Source organism: Rhineura floridana, chromosome 1, assembly GCF_030035675.1.
Source record: "Rhineura floridana isolate rRhiFlo1 chromosome 1, rRhiFlo1.hap2, whole genome shotgun sequence".
Classification (NCBI taxonomy): domain Eukaryota; kingdom Metazoa; phylum Chordata; class Lepidosauria; order Squamata; family Rhineuridae; genus Rhineura; species Rhineura floridana.
In genome coordinates, this window is record NC_084480.1 from 46,706,935 (window position 1) to 46,731,422 (window position 24,488).

Here is a 24,488-nt window from a genome sequence, read left to right on the forward strand (position 1 = left end):
GGTAGCCAAAGGGGTGCCCTCCAGATATTGTTGGACAACAACTCCCATCAGCCCCAGCCAGCATGGCCAATTGTCAGGGATGATGGGAGCTGTAGTCCAACAATATTTGGAGGGCACCAAGTTGGCTATCCCTGGCCTACTCTGAGGAAACTCTACGGTTTCTTAGACAGAGACCTTTCCCAGCTCTGCTACCTGTGATTCTTTTAAAAGGAGAGGTGAAGGATGAAGCTAGGAACTTCATGTGCTCTATGACTAAGGTTCATCTTCTTCTTGCTGGCGGGCACTTTGCAAGGAAGTAATAAATGCCAGTGCCTAGTATAGGAAAGCTTTGTTTATTTTAATTACCTGCGAGATATTGAAAACTTTTTAATAATTAAAGTTCAAAGAAGTGGGATTAATGTTCACATAAGTTTGCACTATGTGGCTGTATAAAAGGCATGCACAAGGCCACTTAAAGAAATAGCCGCAGATTCATCTCTCCCTCTCTTCATTTGTTTTTATTACAAAATAAAACAACAATATAACAGTATCGGGGGCATGCACATAGCTGACACTATTTAGGGTACACTCTTAACCCCAACAAGGGAGCAACAGGGCTTAAGAGTGCAGGGGAGCCACCACTGTACCTGTAGTCCTGTTGATTATGCCTGCCAGGAAAAGCAGATTGATTTGCTATGTGAGCTACAGGTTGGCATAGCAAATGGGCCCAGATTGGGGGGGGCCTCCACAACCTGTGGCTTGATGGTCCAGCTTAGGATCCAGCAGATCCTTGGCCATTCCAGCTCTGGTCTATCCAAACCCCCTCCAGTGTGGTGAATCCAGGGTCTGATGAATCCATTATCTGTAGCTAGTAGTGCAGTGGCAAATTCTGAAGTGCGGGGTCCTTTCATGATGGTCACAGCCACACACACCCTTTCTGTTGCTCGGTTGACAATGAGATCCTTGTTAATGCCTTTTCCCACAACAGCAGACATCCCTAGGAGCAGTCAGCATGAAAGGGAGGGAGGTGTATTAGAGACAGAAAAGAGTCTTCTCAGTGGATGACTCACCTCCTTTCACTCTGATTGGCTCCAATCTACAGTAAAGGAAAAGGAAGCATGTTGGAAGACTCTTCTCAGTGGCTAACACACTCCCCTTTCATGCTGATTGGCCTGTAGGATGCTGGAGACATAGGGACCCTGCTGTGACCCTGCTTCCAAAAAAGTAAGGGGTCTAAGACTCCCTGAGACCCTGGACAACTACACCCCTGTCTATAATGTCTTAGTTAATGAGCCCACTGCTACTATGGTCTAAAAGCAGTGTGAGAGAAGAAGAAGAAGAAGAAGAAGAAGAAGAAGAAGAAGAAGAAGAAGAAGAAGAAGAAGAAGAAGAAGAAGAAGAAGAAGAAGAAGAAGAAGAAATTTAATTTCTTTGTCGCCTATCTGGCCGATGGCCACTCTAGGCGACTTACAAAATCGTTAAGATACAATTGATAAAATACAGTAATACAATATAAAAACAATACATCTGCAACAACAATATTAAAACTGAGCAGGAGGCATTACAGTTATAACAATTAACCCTCCCCAGATACCCCGAAGGCCTGTTGAAAGAGCCAGGTCTTTAAGGCTTTCCGGAATGCATTTAGGGAAGAGGCGTGCCGGAGATCTTGTGGGAGGGAGTTCCAAAGAGTGGGGGCCGCCACTGAGAATGCCCTCTCTCTTGTACCCGCCAATCTGGCTGTTTTTGTTGGCGGGATTGAGAGAAGGCCCTGTGTGGCCGATCTTGTCGGGTGGCATAATTGGTGGTGTTGAAGGCGCTCCGTGAGATAAACTGGGCCGAAACCGTGTAGGGATTTAAAGGTCAATACCAACACCTTGAATTGGGCTCGGAAAACAACTGGAAGCCAGTGTAGATCGAACAACACTGGTGTGATGTGATCTCGGCGGCGACTAGAGAAGGATACCGGTGCAGAAAGAAGCACTGAAACTTTGGCTGCTTCTAGACACGTGGCTCCTAGTACTACCAATCGTTCTTCTTCTGTTGTAAGCTAAAAGCAGAATTGCAATTGACATTCAATCCTATTGGAAGTACTGCACTTTTTCTATCTTTATATCCTACTATATTCTGTCCACACTAGTGGGCATCATGGACAGAGTAATTCTAAGCCATGGCCAGGACCAGTGGGGCAGAAGATTTTAACACTGGATCCAGAGCCCTGCTGTCTCATGCTGGCCAGGATGGAAGATGGCAGCTTTTTCCCCATCATTTTTGTTACTGCCAGTGAAAACACTACTGCTAATAGTGTTTGATCTTCAGTGCTTTCTGCTGCAGCAGCAGGAGCTCCCCCACAACTGGTTGACAAGCAGGTTCACTACATCTGAACCTTCAGCACCAGCAAGGATCCGGGATTAGGAATGTAGCCATACCTGCCATGGGTGGGTTTAGATGAAGCTCAGAATACATTCACCGTAATGCTTGTTCCTTCCTTGGGCAATATCTTGCTCCAAATGTGACTGTTATCCCTCTAGTCCAGCCTTTCCCAACTAGTGGGCCACCAGATGTTGTTGGACCACAACTCCCATCAGCCTCAGCCAGCATTGCCAATGGTCAGGAAATATGGGAATTGTCGTCCAATAACATCTGGTGGCCCACTAGTTGGGAAAGGCTGCCTAGTCAGTCCTTCAACAAATATATAATGCTCCCTAGTCTCCTTCTACTCCTATCAATGCCAAGTGAATTTTCTTCACCAACATGATTGACACTACCCATGACTTTGAAGAACCCAAAAATCTTCCCCAAACTAAGAAAGTTTCAACTGATTATATCTCTTCATTTCTTGGAAGGTACTGATTGTTAAATGGGAGCAGCTAGATATAGACTATATGCCTGCTCCCATTTGATAGTACCCTTCATCTTTTTATGGGTTTGCCTAACCCTTTCACATTTTAGGCAGGCTGAGTAAAAGAATTTGACTGAATCCTCAGATTGCAGTTAAATTAATGCTTAATAAAAGCTCCCTTCTGCTAAGAAGCATCCCCGAGACTTGTACGAGAACACCAGAATTCCTAAAAACACGCTACACAACAAGTAACAAAAAAGTATCCAGCTGGTCGAAAAATTCTTCTGTGGGTTCTCTAAAATTGGGCTCTTCAAGTCATCTGCATCAGCATAGCATAACTTGGAGGTGCAGCTTAAGCCCAATTTTCTTCTCACCCCCACCCTTAATTTGTATATATAACACAGTTAAACAACAGAAAAGGGATGTTTAAGCAAAATATAGATATCAAAGAGAACAGCATAGGGGAAATAGCAATAAGTGACATGTACTAAAGCATTTTCACTCTGCAGCTTCTAAGAGCATCGTGTGAACCTGGGACACAGACTACTTATCAGTGTAGCTTATTGCCAGTGATTGGAGAGACCTCAGAGGAGCCCAGTATAAATCACTTTTCCAGAAATGCAGCTGCTTCTTTTTATTTTACATTCCTAGATTACTCAAATAACCCATCCAATTGGTTATGCTCCATCTCATCTTCCTTATCAGAGACATACACTGCTGGTCCTAGTTGCATTAATGTAAGGAGTCTTCTAGCCTTCTGATGGAGTGTGTTGTACCATCCTGGGTCACAACACAAGGCATTTAAACGGGAATCCCCAACTATAGCTAATTCCTACCTCACAAAGTATTTCTAATTAGGGCCAAAATGTATGCCTGCCATTCAGGGTCTTGGATTTAAGTCTCGAAAAATCATGAACTACTCCAGAACAAGATGGCCTCCTGGATGGAAAACACACAAATCTCATTATAGTATCTTGAGGCTGTGCATTATTTGAATGTTTCTGGGGCAAAGTTCCATAGACCCATTCAAAATCAGAAGCCATGATACCTGGGTCAGGTAAGATATTGGCAAACCATCTTACTAGGAACCTAAACAACTCTTGATCTTCTGCAGACTCTGGAAAGTTGCACATACAGAGATTCCACCACCTGCTGCAGTTTCCCAACTCTTCCAGCCAGAGTTTAAGATTAAGTGTGCTTGTAGATTGTGAGTTTAGCAGACATATCTTATATTTTGTGGACTAACAGCTTGATAGGAGAATCCCAATTCTGTTGTTAGGTTGTGTTTAAGTTGCTTCAGTTGATTAGCAATTACAGCTATGGGTTCCCAACTCATACATGCCCCTTCCTTGTAAGCTCATTATCCTCTAAGGAGACTGAATTTGCAGGTTGTCCCATGGTCCAAAATAGGAGCAAGTTTCATTGGTGCTTCAGGAGAGATCCTTGCTGGAAACCTCCATTGGAAACTAGCACTTTCACCAGCTCCAGCCTGGTTTTTTTTTTTTTTTTAGTAGTAGTAGTAGTAGTAGTGTGGTGGGGGGGGTAAAGAGATCTTGAGCTAGCCCCCCATCTTCAATAGATGCAGGCCCATTTCTTTAATTGTGGGCGTGGAGAACCTTCCCTCCACCCATGGAATGCTTTCCTGCAGTCTGATCTCAAATATGATTTTCCCTGCAGCTGAGCTCTGATATCAGAAGTGAGCTTGGCTGGAATAAAATCACCTGGTGGGGGGGGGGAATAGTATGCTGGGAGGTAAGCCAAGGATGGGAAAGGATTCAGCACCCTCACCCATGCTCCCATTTGCTCCTTAAATTGGACCTATATTCCCTGCTTTGTTGGGACAGATCCACATTTAAAAAGACAGCTCTGCTGAAATCGAGTCTGGCCTTCAGAAAACCAAGCTTCACAATGGAGTGGTTTTCCTGTAAAACCTTAGGAAATGAAGCCATTGGTGGCTCATTATATTTTTACTAAAACATCAGATCCTTGCAAATATGTATAGTATTAATTCCTAATTTATTCACATTTCAGAAAGGTAATATATGTAACATTCAATAAAAACAGAGTAGTCATAGTAATAATAATAATTCTTCCCTAGATTGCAGCAAAACTTTAACAGAGCCAAACTTGCCTTTTTATTGCTGTCATTCCCCACTGCATCCCACAGCACTGGGAACCCCTAACCACACCCTGCTTTTTCTCTTGAAACTGTTCAGCAGAACTGGTAGCCTTAAACAGGAAAAAGTAACCTCTCAGGTCTGCCAGAATTCTGCCCCAGCACTTCATTCCAAGGTGCAGTGAAGGTGGCTGGGAAAGGCCTAGGTTGGGGTTCCCAAAATGTGGTCCATGGACCGGCCACAGGTGGTCCAGAAGCTTCATTCAGGTGGTCTGCACTGGGTCTGTGCATTTGTGGCTGAAGATGGGAGAGGGCACATCTATCAGATTAAATATTCACATTGAATTTTAATTGTATTTTTATTTATACTTTTGGTTTGTTATATTGTATTCCATAGATCAAATTCAAATAGATCATACATACAGCATCTGGCACAGTGCCTGACAGTTGCTACAACAGGCAGAAGAATCACTAAGTGGTCTGTCAAGACCCTCAGCAATTTTCAAGTGGTCTGTGGGGAAAAAAGTTTGGGAACCAGTGGATTAGGGTAGCCTGAAGGCTTCCCCCCACCCCTCTTCAGGCAGTCTGGTGGCAGTGGCTGCTGGTGGCTCCTTGTCAGTGGAGCAGTGGAATATGCTCTGGGTTTTAGTCGTGAGTGTTCAAGGAGCTGGATCTATTGTGAGAATAAGTTTCAACACCTTGGGCATCTCCTTGAAAGTTGGGTGTCTGCAAAGGCTTCTAGGGGTGTATCTGGTTACAGACCCCACACCTGTGACCCCAATTTAGAAAGAAGAACTTATGAAATTTAACTTATGCAATACAACTGCTAATTGGGTGTCATTCTTAGGACATTCCAACAGTGACCAGTGGGGATGCCAGAAACCTTTCAGCTGTAGTGTGCAAAAGGGTCACCTGGAGTGGAAATATGCGGGTAACAAAAGCCTTTGCACTGCTGTATAGTAACCAGAATCCTTTTTCCCCTCATAGCTCTCTTTCCCAGCCCAAAACATGGGTTGTACCTGTTTTCCGCAAGCGTCTCGCATTGTGGTAAGGGAAATTGATATTTTCATGTCTGGGGGAGCTAGTCACAAAATTAGAGAAAAGAGGTGTGGCAGTTCAGTTCTGAAAGCAATAATTCCACCCCACCCCACTCCCACACGAGATAATGTGAATTCACCTTACAATTGTTCAGCATGATCAAGCATTCAATCCTGTAATCAATTAGTCATAAGAAGTGCTACGATAAAGGTGGGGGTGGGGGGAAGTCTTAACACTCCACCCTATCCCCAGTCACACAGCTAAGAAACGACAGCAACTGTTCAGGGTTAAAGTCCTTGAAAGGTCACTGGCAATGCTGAGGAAAAACAAGAAGAGAAAAATAATTTACACAATATAGCAGCCGCAACTGTTATGGTTGCTTGGTATCCACTAGATCTCATTTCTGTTCCCAGTGATGACTATAGATTTTTGCCAGTGAAACTGGTAGCTGTATAGTAATGATAGACTGATTGTTAACTGAAGATCAGGGGGAAAAAACCCTATTTTAAGGGCACACAGAGACTTTGATGGCGATCTCAGCAGATGACACTTTCTGATGTTACTTGTCCTATAAATGAACAAACAGTTCGATGGCCAGCAAACAAACTTTTGAAGAAACTCCAAAGGCACATGCTGAAATAATTATAGCAGTTAAGAGTACACTACACAGTATTCACTTTTCCGTGCCCTGAAAAAGTAGCAATGTTAGTGTCATCATTCTAGGCTCAACTTTTCAGAAATGAAAACAAAAATCCTTTTGACCACTTTTAGTGTTTTGGTTATTGGTGTGATGCAGCCTTAATTAAAGCATGCTAACATTTAAAAAAGGAAGCTTTGTACATAATGTATGTGATGCATGATCTGTAATGTCCTGTTCCCACTCTGCAAAAATTACAGGTGTTGCCAGGAGGAAGGTTCATTGATGGGTCCTAAAGCAGATTGTTTGTTTAGGTTTTTGAATGCAAAATCTGCACTCGTCAAAATAACATCCAAGTTACAATTGCATCCCGTCTGTGTTCTCTTCCACACAAATCAAATGTTTATGTAAATAATTTCTAAAAGGCTACAAGGCAACTTAAGCATCACATATGAAAATGCCCAAGGTTTAGATTTTGCTTCCTTCTCCCTAGGAAAGGGAAAAGGGGGAGTACCTGACAAACACTGTTGGTTTGTACCTTGTTGTGAAGTAGAATGCTTAACAAAATAGTTTGGTTTTTCTTCCTCCAATAATTATAATATTTTCCATGTTTTTATTTATGTTTTTATTGTTGCTTTTATGGGATTGTATCCAACAGGGTTCCACTGACCAAGGTTGGACAATTTCTCCCTCCTGCTATAGCTCCCACAACACAGCCTCATTGTTTAGGAGGACCCCAGAGGCTTTTGGGAGTAAGAGGGGAAAGATCAATTGGGCAAACCTTCTTCAAGGGGGAAACCACACAAAATCAGCCTTGGATCCTAAGATAGGTTAACTTAAGGAACTTTGTGGAAGGAAAGTTTCCCATGATCTCATTCTCCTCTGAAGCTTCCCCCCCCCCCAAAAAAGCCGGTCCCATTCCACATTGACCCTCCAGAGAGGCTTTTCCAGGGAGGGAGCACAGATGGTTTCAGGGCGGAGAAGGGGACAGGACCCTTTGCTTTCAGGAACTTCATTAAGTTAACTTATCTTAGGATCCAAAACATCTGTGTTTATAAGGCTGCAAGGCACTTTGGGAGCATTTGTTATATATGCCATTGAGCAAAGTCACACTTTACCTTTGAGGTATCCAACTTGGAAAGAGCAGGTTTGTGTGTAATATATAAACCACTGCAAACCAGTAGAAAGGGCAGGAAGTGTTGTGGGGAAAGGCTCTCTTCTCCATGGACCTCCCTGCACTGGCAATCAGGATCAACTGCAACATATTGAAGAGCCTGCCCTAATCCTAACATTGCTCTTGTGAGCCATGTGGGCTGGTGGGAAACCAGCCTGGACAGATCCTTCTGCTTATGCAAGCTGCAGAGACTGCATGCACCAGACGAGCATATTGAATCCCTAATATAACTGTCACACAGATGTGCATATAAATTAAAGTGGTGCTGACAGATAGCAGAACAAGATGGATGTGCCTTTCACAACTACAATTGTATCCTACATCAGAGTAAGTAAATCCCTGAGTAGAGGGATCAGAAATAAAATGAACCTTTGAGAATCCTCTATAAAAAGCCTTCAGCTATCAGATAAAAATGATGCCCTTTTAATAGCATGAAAGAGTATAAAGCAGGAGTAGCCAATGTGGTGTCTTCCAGATGTTTGTTTGTTTATTCCCATCATCCCTGATAATTAGTGATGCTAATTGAATTGAGGTCCCAGGACATCTGGAGGGATCACATTGGCTACCTCTGGTACAGAGTAAGTCCCACGGTTAGAATTTATACTAGATATATGAAAAAGAAGATATGGCAACTGCAACTAGCAGCAAAAGCACAATGCTGACAAATAGTATTCTACTGAGATGATGAGAAAAGGCGGGGGGGGAACCATGAGGAACAAATGGCACCATCAAATACACTCTTGTTCAGTAAAATGTTTATTTATAATATCCTTATTCTTTTATTAGTTGCTTTGGAGAAGTCCTATGAATAGTATGCATTTATTATTATTGCACACCCTAATTCGAAACAGCATTATTTGGAATGGCCACAGCAATCCTAACCCTTGAGCCATGCTGCTGGAGGGAGTTATGATGGGGCAGAGTTTTCCTTCTGCCTGGCTCTGCTGGAGGAGGTGGGGTGGGGTGGAGGTGGCGGTCTACTGCCAAAAGTCACCACTGGTAGTAGCTGCTGTAAGGCCCTGAAATGGGGCTAGCCAAGGATCTACTGGATACTAAGCCATTCCTGAAGCAAAAATTATGGCGGGGAAAACCCTCCCCCCTCCATCTTCAGCCTCACTGACGTATTTATCAGCTATGCCGCCTAACAAGATCGGCCTCAAAAGACCTTCTCTCTATCCCACCAGTCAAAACAGCTAGACTGGTGAGGACCAGAGAGAGGGCTTTTTCAATTGTGGCCCCCACCCTATGGAACTCCCTTCCAAATGATCTCCACCAGGCCCCCTCTACAATGAGTTTCCGCTGGGCCGTGAAGACCTGGCTCTTCAGGCAGGCCTTTGGGGTGGGCTAGATTTTACCATCATTGCTTTTAGATTTTAATGTTTATTGTATTGGTGTGTTATTTTGTGTTATTTTGTTCATTTTGTACGTCGCCCAGAGTGGCTGGATGGCCAGCCAGATGGGCGACTAAGAAATCCAATAAATAAATTTATTTATTTATTTATTTATTTATTTGCCTTTCTTCACAAAAGTAAACCCAAAGCAACTTAAAATCAATAAAAAGATTAAAACCAATATAAAAAACTAAAACAAATAAAAAGTTTAAAAGGCGGCGGAACAGCCCACTAAACAGCCTGGGAGAAAAGAAATGTTTTCGCCTGGTTCCATAGATAATGATGCTGCCACATGTGATTCTCTGTGGAGAATGTTCCATAAATGGGGTGGGGGGCACTACTGAGAAGGTCTGTTCTCATGTCGCCACCCTCCACACCTCCCTTGGAGGGGGCACACAAAGAACAGCCTCAGATGTCAAACACACGGTTGTAGTTGGTTCATATGGGAGAAGCAGTCTTGAGGTATTGGGCCATATTTTATTTATTTATTTATTATTCCATTTATATCCCATCTTTCCTCCAAGAAGCTCAAGGTGGCGTACAAACACTGTTCTCCTCCTCTCCATTAGGAGGAGGATAATAATAATAATAATAATATAACAATATAACAATAATATGGAAGAAGGCACACACTATTCTATTTTATTCCTGTATTGCCTAATAATTTGAAATTAAATTTGTTAATTAAAACAGGAGCTGTTAAAATATGTCTCCAAGACAGCAAGATTATATGTATCCATCTTGCCTCAATGTGAAGATAACACTTGGGATTTTTTTTATATGGGCTGCAGTGCACAGACCCCATTACATTGTTGTCAAAATAACTCATTCATTCAGCTCAGAACAGATATGCATAATGAGTATTATTTTAATAAAATGTGTACATAGGCACACACAAGAACAAAAAAGCCTGTGTATTTTTGTTCAGTCATAATAACAACAAAAAGCAGTCCTGCAGCCTGATCCTATTTACTTTGAGGTAAGGCCCATCAAATTGAATGGAACTCAGAGCTAAATCCCCTTCAAGATCTGTTTACAAGACCTTAGAGTTTAGCTCTCTAGGAGCATAAATTTCTTAGTACTCCACTACTGGGCCTTTCTTCTTATAGAAAAGTTTATCCCATTATTTATTATTATTTATTTATTACATTTATACCCCACCTTTCTTTTCATGGAACCCAAGGTGGTATATATATGGTTCCGGGCCCAGTTCAAAGTGCTGGTTTTGACCTACAAAGCCTTACACGGCACAGGACCACAATACCTGTTGGAACACCTTCCCCGTTACGAACCTGCCCGTACACTACGCTCATCATCAAAGACCCTCCTCCGAGTTCCTACTTATAGGGAAGCTCGGAGGGTGGCAACGCGGAAAAAGGCTTTTTCTGTGGTGGCCCCCGAACTGTGGAACGATCTCCCAGAGGAGATACGCCTGGCGCCAACGTTACTATCTTTCCGGCACCAGGTTAAAACTTTTCTCTTCACCCAGGCTTTTTAACATGTTTGTATGCGCTGATATTGTTTTTAATTTTTTAACATTTTAAACTTTTAATGTGTTTATATTGCTACACGTTTATTGTATTTTTGATGTTTCTTGTCTTGTGAACCGCCCAGAGAGCTTCGGCTATGGGGCGGTCTATAAGTTTAATGAAATAAAAATAAATAAATAAATAAATAATAAATTTAATTTATGTGTCGCCTATCTGGCCAGTGGCCACTCTAGGCGACGTACATACAATAAATATAGCAAAATACAATACAAAAAATACAGTGTAATAGTATAGATTATAAAACAAACAATACATAATGGGAGGCATGTAAACAAAAAATATTAAGCCTCCCCAGAAATCCCAAAAGCCTGTTGAAAGAGCCAGGCCTTTAAGGCCTTGCGGAACATATTCAGGGAAGAGATGTGCCGAAGATCTTGTGGGAGGGAGTTCCAGAGGGTGGGGGCCGCCACTGAAAAGGCCCTCTCTCTAGTACCCGCCAATCTAGCTGGTCAGTTGAACAAATGTCAGCTAGCAGCAAATTCCAAAGATATGGCACAACGGAACACAAAGGGTGGATATGAGAAGCTGAACAAGAAATCTGAGGGCTGGCCTCTTTGCATCACACACCAAACAGGAGTGCTGATTTCTCCTTGTTTAAAAAACCGTATCTGTCTAAAACTGCAGTTCTCAAGGGTAACAGGTCGTTCTTAGGGAGCCCAGGCAGTTGCTAGCAGAGTCATAAGTTTCCTCCCTGATCCTATTCCCAGTCTTGTTTTGTGTTTACACAGTGATCCTGAAGGTAAAGTGCCAGCCAGCTAACCAGTCCTCTTCTGCTCCGTGCAGATCAGTCTGCACCAGAAAGCACAGAGGATCAGGCAGTTATAGATGTTTATTATGATACCATTAGAGAATGCTGATTTAAAAAAGAAAAAAGAAAACACATCTTTCTTGGCACCTGTCACAAGGAATCATGTCTAGGCTTGCAGAAATGTATTTGCCAATATCCTTTCACCTCCTGAAACAGAGGGCCAGCAGCAGTCTATAATAACTTTAATGACGCTGCTGACTTATCAGACATTTTGAGTTAAAATATAAAAGAGATGGGGGGGGGCTCAGTAGCTATCATGTAACACAAATATATATATTTAATTTTCATGAGAATTTCTACCCCATCTTTCCGATGCATACACGTCATCACTCAGGGTAGCTTACAAATAAGTTGGCTGACAACATGTACTGTACAATTAATCATTAAGAAGAAAATAACTGAAAATTGAAAACTTAGTTACTTAAAAAAAAGTTAGAATAACTTCTACATACCCTATTAAAACCTGCATGGAGAAGAGGAAGGACAGACACTTCTTCTTGGTCACCAGACCTACAAAAATGTAAAATAGGTTGTTACCTAAGATATTTGAAAAATTTTGATAGCTCCATCAATCATGTGTGTGTATATATACACTCACTCACTGATACACAGACATATACAAACAAACATACATATCTGCAACTGAAGACAACATTTCTGAATCTGTCGAAATGGGCTCCAGTCCATGAAAACTATTGAACTAATCAATTTGTTAGTCTTTTAAGATGCTACAAGATCCTTTGTTGGTTTTGGTGCAACAGAGATTAATATAACTACCCTTCTAGGAATTCGTGCAATAGAGATACTCATGCATATTGAATTAACAAATGAATAAAGCATAACATATACATTTACTGTAGTTCATTCAGTTTTCCTGCTAATATAACTTTTGCAGATGCTGCCTTTCCTTACTGATTATGTGATGCCACCATGAGCTCGGTACGATTCAGGAATCTAGACTGCACAGTGTCTGTTGGCTTAAATAGTTGAACTCATCATCGTACCTGTCACAAGGCTGATAGCTTCGCTGCACTATCAGTCAGTGTGAAGAGCTACCTGGAAAGAGACTGAGAGTTCAACTACTCTGGGAATTGTAGCTCTGTGAGAAGAATAGGGTCTCCTAATTCCTCTCGGCACCCTTAAAAATTTACAGCTCCTAGAATTATTTAGAGGAAGCCATGACTGTTTAAAGTAGTATAATAGCATTTTAAAATGTGTAGTGCAGATGGGGCCTAAGTGGTGAAAATTAGAGTTTGGACCATAAACAAAATTCTACAATCTATATTGTACTTGACATTACTGTTACCATATATACTCTTGTTTTTGCTTGGAATGGTTTTACTATTTCACTTGTTTTTATAGGTGTATATTGTATTGTTGTAACCTGCCATGGGACCTTGTGGTGAAGGTCACCACATAGGACATCTAATAAATAAATAAATAATAATAATGGAACATTATTTCACCACCACCCAAAAAAGTAACATATTTATGGATGTGAAGTCCAACCTTTTCTAATGTATTTTGTTCATTAGTTAACCTTATCCATTTAAAGAAAATTATCATCCAGAAAACATACTTTCAAAAACTACCTACATTTGTGGAACAACAGCTAGTATTACAGTATGTTCAGCAGGCTTTGTAGCACGGATTGACCTGAAATGAGGAAATTCTATGTCATATCTGATGAAACAATTTTTAACAACAAAAATAGACCAAACACTGTCTAAATAGATCCCATATGAGTGGTATCCTTATGGATGTAGGCAAATTGCAAACAAAACCACCATTTAGGTTGTTTTCTCTGCATCAGTTAATACTGCTGAAGAGACAAGCCATTTTATAAGCAAAACAGTGCCTTGTCTCTTCAGCAGTGAGAACAAATGCAGAGGAAACAACTTATGAATCTATGGCTACATATGGGTTTCTCCCCTGAACTGTTTATGCATATAGTACCTTTGGATCCTAGCCTATAAATGAGAATCTGGAAAAGTATGTTGGAAGGAATCTGCAACTTTTAGAACCTGATATTTTCACTCATCTTTATACATAAACTTAATTTTTACATATTTCTTTTATGGACAGATCTTTGGAAGATAAGGTCATTTGATTGCTCCACCATGCCCCAGCTGTAATATGTATCCACGTGACTATATACTAGCCAAGTACAGAGTTGCTTAGCCAGCTCTGAGTTTAGTTACCTATAACCTTTTTTATTGTTAGCAGCCAAAAGTGAAATACTGGAGAACCATCTCCCAGTATTCAAACCCACTTTTATGCCTTTTATTCCTATTGTTACAGGTCTAGTTTTCTTCTTTTTGGTGTCTGAGGATGTTCCACATCAGGCTGCAGGTAGGCTCAGCTGACTGTGTGCTCCTCCATACAAAAACTACCTCCACAAAGAAAGACAGATGTCGGGGAGAAGGGTTCTAGTACAGCCTCCTCTTTAACATTTCTGTCTGCATGAATTCATTTGTTTTATATGGGAGAGCATTCAGTCACAAGAAAACAAGATGCGCTGTGCTGGATCAGACCAAAGGCCTATCTAGTCCAGCATGCTGCTTTCCACAGTTGCCAGCCAAATGCTTATGGGAAGCCCAAAATCAGGATATGACCTCAGCAGCACTCTCCCATTCATGATCTCCAACAACTGGTTTTCAGAGGTACACTGTCTTTGATTTTGTAGGAAATGCATCGCCATCATGACTAGTAGCCAGAAATCTGTTGTCCAAGTTGGTGGCTATAATCACATCTTGTGGTTGCAAATATTATGGGTTGTATTTAATTAAGTCCTACTAAGAGTAGCCTCACTGAAATCAATGAACCTAAGTAAGTCAAATCTATTAACTTCATTGGGTCCTACTAGCACTGAATACCACCCCATAGTTTTAACTATGCACTGTGATTTCCTCTTCTGTGCAGTCTTTAAATTGTGCAGGCACAATTTACTTCTTTAGTAAGGTGGACGCGGTACTATTGTGTAACAATGATCTTGTTTCATATGAAATACAAGGACAATTACCTACAGATGGCTCCTGCATCAAAGTATCTGGAGTTTCTATGATCTATGACAATTATTTCATGGTGTTTATCAAGAAAGCATTCAAGTGCTGACTCGGGCGTCCGAGCAATGTTACACCTATATCCAGCTCTATCACAAGCCCACCAGAATCCATCACTCTGCTTGTCTTCTTTTGCAAAGATCAGCAACACCTATAAAATACAGAAGACCATCTAACATCACATATAAATATCTTCCTATACTGTGGATTTAAACCCAATAATGTTTAACATTTAAATATTATAGTATTTATTACTGCAACACTCCCTCTATGCACTTTCCAAAAGATAGCAGAATGTAAAAACACATTTTTCAATGATGAAGTTTATGCATGTACTTGCCCAGAAAAGCAGCTTAAAATACCACCACCATCTACTACTACTACTACTACTACTACTACTACTACTACTACTAATAATAATAATAATAATAATAATAAAAACCAAAAGCAGTATTTCCCAAATTTGGAAAGAGACTCATATAGGCAACCAACCAGCCTACTTGCAATGAAAGCACAAGCAATCAGACCCATATAATACAAGTCTAATTAATTCATAACTAGATTCGAAATCACATCATATTGTCCTATATCAATATTGAACACTGGCTACAAGATCCCACCCATAATATTAGCAAAAAGTCTAAAGACTATTGGCAAATACATTTTTCAAAGCTAACTGGTTTTATTAAGAGAGAAGTGTGTTTAACAATACTAGAAGAGCTCTAATCTTTTAGCCCATGCAAACATTTTTAAGATTTCCACTGAATTACTATTCTGGGATGCAACCAAGGCCTTTGATCATGTGGAATGGCCTCCTTTACTAGAAGTCTTTAACATATTCAGTTTTGGTGCACATTCAGAAATTGGATATTCATCCTTAGCTGCTAAATTTTGGTCAACTAAGAATGGACAAACACTATTCAAGCGAGAAAAGTAATGAGACAGGGTTCTACAAAGTACATGGCAGGGTAAACATGGGCTTCACATCTCCCATTCCACTTTTAGTAATGTCCTTATTGGTCTAGGAGGTAACACTCCAAACCACGCTTTCTCCTCTACCATTCAGTATAGCACAGACAGTGCCCAAAGGGCCATGAGGGCTTTCTGCTTCCAGGAGATGCCTTCGAGGCATCTTAAAAGAATGCTTTGGGCTCAAATTCCCCGACATCACTCATTTCCTTTGATCTGCCTATCTAAAGCAATGGCAAGATGAGCACTGCTTTCTGAGTAAGAAAGCAACATTGTAAAAAAATTAATGCTCTTTAATGAGAGCTCTTCAAGAAAAGAAAGAATTTGTAATATTTGTAATAATTATTAGTATGTCCAGCAGCACAGATCACTGAACTGCTGTTTTGTAACATACACAAATTATTAATCACAGCAATCAATCACTAATTGTGTTGCAAATTAATAAAAAAACAAGCTTGTTTTAGTATAAATATAATACATGAAAGAAAGGAAAGGTTCAGTGTTTATAAGGTTTGCCAAGAATTATTCGAAGTACTCAGCTAGAACTACTTTAGCAGAAAATGTCCAAATTTTCAAAGTTCTGTTTATTTCATATGAATAGGTTGTCCTGTTGGTTTCACTGAGACACCCTGTGTACAGGTAAAGAAAAGAAAGATTTGTTCTAAAAGCTGGCTTCTGTCTGTGTTACTGTGTATAGCCATGGTGTCACCATGCGAAAGTCAACACATTTAATCTGGGGATTGGCAAGGTGACCTTGATTTTGTGTTATCTAAAGCTATCTGAAGTGCTGACTTCCCAACAATAAGTGATATAATGATTAATACTACTGTTGCAGCACCACATACATCAGCATGTGACTAATCTGGTAAGAAAGCAAGGTGCTTATGGCTGTACACAATTAATGAGCTTCAAAAAGTTCCAATTCAAGACAATATGGCAACCAGAATAATTCTCTCTAACAAACACAGCTATAATTGGGCCTTTCTGTACAGACCAGCCACTCCTGAAAAAAAGTGCTTGATGCTATGGAACAAAAGAATTGCTCTAGAAAGCTTTGGGTATTCATTAGAACCATGTGCAATTCAATGTCATGGTACCAAATGCTTGGGTTTGAGGGCCTAAATCTACTCTAGCCTTCTTATCCCCCCGCCTTCCAGATGTAGATACATCAAGCTAGAAACTTTCCAGCTGCCAACCTTGTATTCCTGCTAATGCCACACCTCCCTGAAGACTCACAAGATGCCTGTACCATGGTAAGTCTCTACAACTCAGTTTGCATGTTATGCTGATTTGGCCAAATGGTTACAATTGGTGTTTTCCTCTATTATTAATTCATGCTACGGAAGCTCGACAGGAAATTCCGTATTGGGGAATGGCTGTAGCTCAATGGAAGAGCATACACTTTGCATACAACAGGTCCCAAGTTCAATCCCCAGCAACTCCAGGGAGGCCTGAGGGAAACTGTCTGAAACACGAAAGAAACGCTGCCAGTTGAGATAGAGACAATACTGAGCTAGATGGCCAAACGTGGCCCAACCTGGTACAAGGCAACTTCCTTTGTTCCTATTTTTTTTCCAGAGTTCTTCACATTTGCTTTATGTTTGGTTTGACTGTTACCTGGCCTGGAATGAGGGTTAGGGCTGATCTATGCATTTAAAAAATGTATATATCACAACCTTCCTGAGATTGCACCACTTTGCAATTCAGGTGTATAAAATGCAAAACCTCCTACCCATGGAAAGTCAGCAAGGCAAGGAATGCTACTTTTTCACAATGGGGGAGGAGAGATTCAAACATGCAATTTGTCAACTGCATTCTGAAATGATACACTCCCAGTAGTCAGTAGCATTTGTTGAAGTTTTTCCTGACTCTGTAGATTGGTTCTCATTTTTCTTTTCCAGCTTAGGGAGATGAATTAAAACAGAAGTCTGACAACTCTCTGCTTGAAAGAAGGCAAAAAAGTGGAAAAGTCATTTGTTCTCAGAATACAAAACATCAGAGCTCTCTATTGAAATTGAGAGACAGAACACTGAAGTACTTTTCCATATCAAATGCAATTAACCTGTGAAATTTATTGTCACAGAATGTTAACACCACTAATGAAAAATATGCTTGATAGGCTAGTTTTGGCTTCTAGTACTGATAGCCAGAAATGCAACTTTTACATTTTTAGAGAGCATGCTTCTGGCTGACGCTGGAGACCAAGTACTGAAGAAGACAGAAAATACCAATTTACAGTCATATTAACTCTAATGCAATGGATGGTGTCCAACTAAGTAGTTCTATTAGCGCAAGGACCTCTGGCTGTGCAACAGAACTTCCTCTCTCTCTCTCTTCTCCCTGCATGCCCCCTAAATCTGTTCTGATGGTTCTCCCAACCCTCTACAGCAAATCTGGGGAGGGCACAGGGGACATGCAAGGAGAGGAGAGGGAGGGGAAATTCTGTTGCACAAATGGGAACTACTTCATTGGATACCACCCAATATTTCTGGAAATTCATTACAGCTGGGTTTTTTTCCAGTTTATAATTCTTAAGTGAGGCAAAATGGATCAGAATTTGAATTTCATACAATTTCTGGAATCTTTGTGACAGGTTTCAATGTAATAATAGCTAACACTACATTAACAATAATAGCTAACATTAACTCAACCATCATCGTCAGAGAAAAGTTTCAAATTTAGAGGTCTCTTCCTTTCTTTTTTTACATAAACAAAATGTTTATTGATTGACTTGTGTATTTCACTTCAGCTGAAGGACTGCAGCCAAACTCTAATATTGAACTTAATTGTTATTGATAAAATGAAGGAGAAAAAACACCTCCTACCTGAATAGGATCTTGTGCCAGTCTCATGGGCCCAATTTCTGTCTCAGTAGTTGAAGCCTGCTAAATGAAAGCAGTGTGTAAGATTTGTTTCCCTCAGTATTTGGCCAAGTTATCAGCATTTTGATGAAGAGTTAACGCCCCCCTCCATGAAAATATAATTAATATAAGACAAAAACTAACATGACAAGTTTGATACAAGGATGTGGTTCACACAATGACCCGGGTGACTAGGTTATCCATGTGGCAGGGTACAGGAATGACCCTTGGGCTTGTGTACCCTCTCCCGCAGGACACACATGTAAGCACAGGTGATTATTACAGAGGTGGAGGAGAGTGAACAAGCCCAAGACTCACAGTAGAGGCCAGCAAAGAAGTTCCCAATGTGAGTCGGAACAAGTGTACACCATTACCTTAAAAGGCACCTGATAATTGACTACCGTCCAATCCCAAATAAAAGCTGCTCCTTATTGAAGAGCCTAAATTTCCAGTCTACAGGTTCATTATGACCCTGAGTGCCTTTTAAAATGAATGAATGTTTAAAGGCGAGCTCCATAGCCACATGGCAGACTAGCATGCAACCCTGTACGTAAACATTTCAAGTAAGTTCCATTGAACTCAGTGGGACTTATTTCCAAGGAAAAAATTCATAAGCTTGAGTGGTATATAATATATTAATTACAAGTCAACTCAGCTGGGATTTCTTGAAGCTTCAGAATATGCATTTTATTTAACATTGAATTTCAATACTGTTATTGCTAAAATGAAACAAAATCCAACTTGATTATGAAAAATGAAATGTATTTTGCCACATCCTGTGGACCACACCTATGTTTACATATTTTATTATTTTCAGTATGCAAACATGATCCACTATTGCGACGTGGTACAGGATGGCCCAGGCAGTAATTATTTTATTATTATTTATTAGATTTATTAGTCGCTTAATACCCGAAGGTACCCAAGCGACTTACACAATGTTAAAACAAAAGAAATAAAACACACTATAAAAATGTAACAATAAACAACAATAAAATAATAGCAATACCACCCCCACACAGCCACAGGAAGATTTGGTAAATGATGGTTGCGGCGGGGAAAACACAGTTAGTGAATAGAAGTTAATATTAAAAATGTTTGTGAAAGTTATGAACATGGGTGTCTCTGAGACTCAAACTGCTCCAGCTATGCTCATAGCCAAAGATACTGACCACATCAGTTTCCACAAGTTAAGTGCTACATGGTTCTAGCATAATATATCCTTCCAGAATCAGTTCTTAATGACATCTAAGATGAATACTCAGCATTTGACTCATAACCTGACTCTTGATCTACCTTCAGCTCTGCTCCCTGAGTGGCACCCAGATGTAAGTTGTATTATTTATTTATTCTAATATTTATATCCTACTCAATTAGCCCAACCCTGGCTCTTAAAAGTGAGTTACAGGAAAAAAACACAATACAGATAATTTCCATGGGACTGAAGTGCACTTCACTGATATCGTCAACAATACAGTTGACTAGAAAAGTACTTTAAAAGGCTGTGACTGCACTACACAGAGCAATAATACAAAAATATAACACTGCCAAATTTATGTTGACTTTTGCCCAACCTTTTAAATTAATATTATTGTGAGATAAGCTGCACCAGCTTTTCCCATAAAGGCAGACTTTACATACTTGTTGCTACCTGAGTTGAATGATTGGTCCATCTAGCTCAGTAATGTCTACACTGACTGACAGCAGCTCGCCAGGGGTTCAAGACAGGAGCTTCGTCAGCCTTCCTTGGAGATGCCAGGGATTGAACCTGGGACCTTTTACATGTCAAGTATGTGCTCTGTCATTGAGCTACAGCCCTGATGTTATTGGTCCATGTGCCAGTCAGGTATTGTTTGGATCTTCAAAGTCCACAGCTATGGTTTGAATCCAAGGCCTTTTTGTATGCTCTGCTTACATACAGCTCCTTCATCCTGTGTGGCTGGGAGTCTTCCTACGCACAGGGCACAAGGGAGGAAGGGAAACATGTCTGGGCTATATACATACATTTGTGTGTATAGAGCTTGGCCCTGGAAGATTAGATCATGGGTCATAATCAGGGATGTAGTTGTCCAGGGTCTCAGGGGGGTCTCAGACCCTTTACCTTTTTAGGAGCAGGCTCCCAGCCAGGTCCCTATGTCTCCAGCATTCTACAAGCCAATCAACATAAAAGGGAAATGTGTTGACCACTGAGAAGAGTCATCTAACATGCTTCGTTATCTTTTCCTGCTGATTAGAGCCAATCAGAGTGAAAGGAGGTGAGCCAGGCACCGAGAAGGCTCTTCTCTGTACCTAACACACTCCCATTTCATGCCAATTGGCTCCTAGGGACGTCTGCTATTGTGAGGGAAGGTGTGTGTGTGGGAACTGAGGAGGGTAGAGATGACAATGGACAGTAAATGAGGGAGCATGACTGTGACGGGTGTGGTGTGTGTGAATATCATGAAGAGACCATGCACTTCTGGATTTGCCACTACATTACTGGTCATACTAGCATAAGAAGATAAGAAGAGTCTGCTGGACAAGGCCAGTGGCCATCTAGTCCAGCATCCTGTTCTCACAGTGGCCAACCAGATGCTCATGGGAAGCCTGCAAGCAGGCACTGAGCACAACAGCTCTCTCCCCCACTGCAGTTTCCAGCACCTGGTATTCAAAAGGGGCCTTCCTTCTGCCAGCTCTAGTGGCTGTGTGGTTAAGAGTGCTGCGCATTGGAGTGGCACAGCTGGCATCCCTTACCTTTTCCCATCTGAAGTCATATCCCATTTCCCTGCATTAGTGCTCCTTCCTCCCTTCTTCAGCAGAACTTAAAATGTTCAGATGAGTTCTGTTCAGCACTCAAGCATCATCCCTACTGACTTAGTTGCTGGAAGTGCCCATTCTATGTCTGCTTGGAATGTGTTTCCCCACTGGCACTAGTCTCAGGTTTTTCTCTGTACCTTTCAGTTTCTTGTGCATTCCTGCAGCTTTTGCACCCAATTCATATGCACCCAAGGCTGTGTGCAAGCCCCCAAGACAGCCCAATGGGCTGACTCCATGTTCCTTCAGTAATGTGCAAAGAAGGCTCAAATCACTGTGTTACTTCTCACTACATCTTCATCTTCCTGCTCACAGTCATTATCGCCACTTAAAATGGTTAGGTAGGAGGTGACAGGAATTACCTACCCAAGGCCCTCAAGGGCCAATGCCAGTCAGAATAGAAAATACTGGGAAAGATGGACAAATAGTCTGGTAAAAGGCAGCTTCCTAACCACATATGATTTAAGTTTCCACACATTATTAACATGGAGCCAGGCCATGGGGATTCTTTTCAGCATAATGGATGACCCTGGGCTAAATTTTCAAACAGCACTCTGTTCTTTTTCCTGTTGTACTAAGATAACAAGTACTGCTTCTTTGGCTGCGTACACACCATACATTTAAAGCACATCCACACGACCCCAAGAATCCTGGGAACTGTAGTTTACCCCTCAGAGAGCTACAATTCCTATCATCTTTAACAAACTACAGTTTCCAGGATTCTTGGGGGGAAGTCATGTGCTTTAAATGCAGAGCTTGGAAAAGTTACTTTTTTGAACTACAACTCCCATCAGCCCAATCCAGTGGCCATGCTGGCTGGGGCTGATGGGAGTTGTAGTTTTAAAAAGTAACTTTTCCAAGCTCTGTTTAAATGTATGGTGTATATGCAGCCAAACATATAAAAGGGAAGCAAGCTCCACTACTACTGCCTCACATCATTAGTACCATCAGTGCTTCTTTTGTGTTGATTCTCACTGGTACAGCGTACCGGCACTTCTTTTTTGGCTCCCCATGGCAACTGTTTTGTGTTGGTACCCACAGAACTTTCATCAAGGTATGAGTACCGGCACTCATCTTTTACTTAAAAAGCACTGATGATGATGGTGTTACTATATTACCCGCCCTTCACCCTACAGTCCCTGGGCAGGTTACAACAATTTAAAATGCAACGTTAAAAATAGTTTAAAACAAATTACAACTACAAAAGTAGGGTGGGTCCTAAAAATATACATATCAAGTGCCAAAGGCCAGGGTAAAGAGATGAGGCTTCAACTTTCACTAAAACCTGCATAGTGAAGGTGGCAGACACACCTCTTTGGGGAAGAAGTTCCACAGCCTAGGGGCTGCCACACAGAATGCCTTCTTCCAAGTCACTATCCCCATCCTCTGAGCTTCTGGGTGCAGTGGAACTACCAAGAGCCCCTTCTCTGCTGATCTTAACACTCAAAAGGGTCTGTATGAATATTTTCTTTTCTTTCATTTTATTATGTGGTGGTGTGTGCTTCCTGTCCCTTAGGCTGAAGCATGCATCCATCCATCCACATTTTAAAAGCCTGTCTAAAATAAAAAGGAATACAGAATAGGCAAGGAACATTGACACTAAATTGCTAGCAAATTAAGGAAAAACCCTAAAAGAGCAAGCTAATATCTATGACAGCTTTAATGGAACTGATGTGCTCCTTTTCCATGTTTGGCAAGAAATTACAGAAGAAATAACACAGCCTTGCATTAAGGGCTAATTATTAAACAGGAGGTAAAACTTACTAGAAGCGCATTATCATAATAGTGCCTTGGCTTATCACAGTGAAAAAATGCTTACATGATTGAGATTTATTTTCTTAGCTTAGGAACAAAAAAAATCTAATTCTGGACAGAATCTATCCAGTACCTTGGCTGAAAGAATAGGGCATTATCAAACAAGCTAACTTCTCCAAAGAAAAAGAGAGGGTCAATTAATTACTCATTTACATAAATAAAATCTAAATGCATACAAACCCAAATCTGCCTACCACCCAAAACTGAGTCTGAACCTAAATAAAAATCATTCACCAATTAGGTGTAAAACCAGCCAAATAGCAAATTTTGCTTTTGTCCTTATCATGCTATAATCTCAAGATTAAATTTTAATTTAGGGGCACCCCCACCAAATATGTTCACAAATTCCTTTTACTCTGTATTACTTCCAAGAATTGCTCTGACCTATATTTGTGGTAGGTTTTTAAAAGAATCTCCAATAAATTTATAATAGGATTATTTTTAAGGTGACAAAAATATAAAGAAAAATCCCTGGTCTGGTGCTAACTGTGTGGACATCTGCTCACATAGAGTTTTCTCATTTCCCCCTTCTTGTTGCATCACACACATCCCAAAAAACACTCCTGAGACTTGGGGAACCTTCTGGAATGTTGAGTTCCAGACAGTGGCTGCAGTGGGGCGATCAGTGAAAATTGGGGACACCTGTTTTGTGAGTGGAAGTGACCTTCTGATGTAAGAGGTCAAGCCTGTCTCCTAATCCATTGACACTATTTTTTCACAATTGCTTGCCCCAGCTCTTTCTCTCTACTACAGGCAACATCCTGGGATTTAACTTCCAATAATATCTTGTATATATTTTGGATATTATACCTTACATATATTTTGGATATTATGTATCTTTTATCATGCTTGTCAAACAATATTTTGTTGGGAGTGGGAGAGAAGGCTATGAGGCTGTAAGGGAACAAAATTATAGTCTCATAGGTTTTTTGAAGCTGTTTTTAGTTTGAGTGTCAAGATAGAGTTTTTTTCAGGTTTAAGTAATTGACAAGCATTTGCAGCTCCTGATAAAGGAGTTTCAACTCCAAAATGTATTGAGTTAAACAAACATCTTAATCCAAGAAGCATGGGAGCTTGCCTCCTTTTTGTTCTACTGACTTTGATGCTTTCCCCCTCTTTCTGCTTGCTGTGAGATGGATTAAACTATACTCTTCATCTGAAGCTTTAGCAATATATGCCCAGCTTCACAAGTCCTCACCTATGGGGTAGGGACATAGCTCAGATATTCAATCTACAACATCTCTAGGTAGGGCTGCTATTTTCCCCTGCCTGAATCCCTGGAGCGGAGCAGCTGAAAGATCAGTACAGATGTAGCAGGCCCATAGCCAGGGGGGCCAGACTCTAAGCTTTCATTCAAAAAAAGTTAGTCTTTGGCCTGCCTAGAAAGAACGTTATGAAGCAAAACATGCAGGTAACCTTCTAAGAGATTCCTATGAGGTGAGCCAGTCTGGCT

General features: G+C 40.9%; 1 protein-coding gene across 8 annotated transcripts in view; it reads right to left on the minus strand.

The window, feature by feature from the left end:
- The window catches only part of PDE8B (phosphodiesterase 8B), a 68,481-nt gene that overhangs the window by 29,387 nt on the left and 14,606 nt on the right, over positions 1-24,488 (minus strand). For 5 of the 8 annotated variants that reach the window (XM_061620253.1, XM_061620224.1, XM_061620234.1 and 2 more), the window contains exons 2-5: positions 18,392-18,451; positions 14,558-14,748; positions 13,132-13,191; positions 11,988-12,045 (exon numbers count right to left, since the gene is read on the minus strand). In XM_061620253.1, coding sequence (XP_061476237.1) covers positions 11,988-12,045; positions 13,132-13,191; positions 14,558-14,748; positions 18,392-18,451 — 369 coding nt within the window. The remainder of the gene's footprint in view (positions 1-11,987; positions 12,046-13,131; positions 13,192-14,557; positions 14,749-18,391; positions 18,452-24,488) is intronic. The other 3 variants (XM_061620260.1, XM_061620207.1, XM_061620217.1) reach the window with 2 other exon arrangements.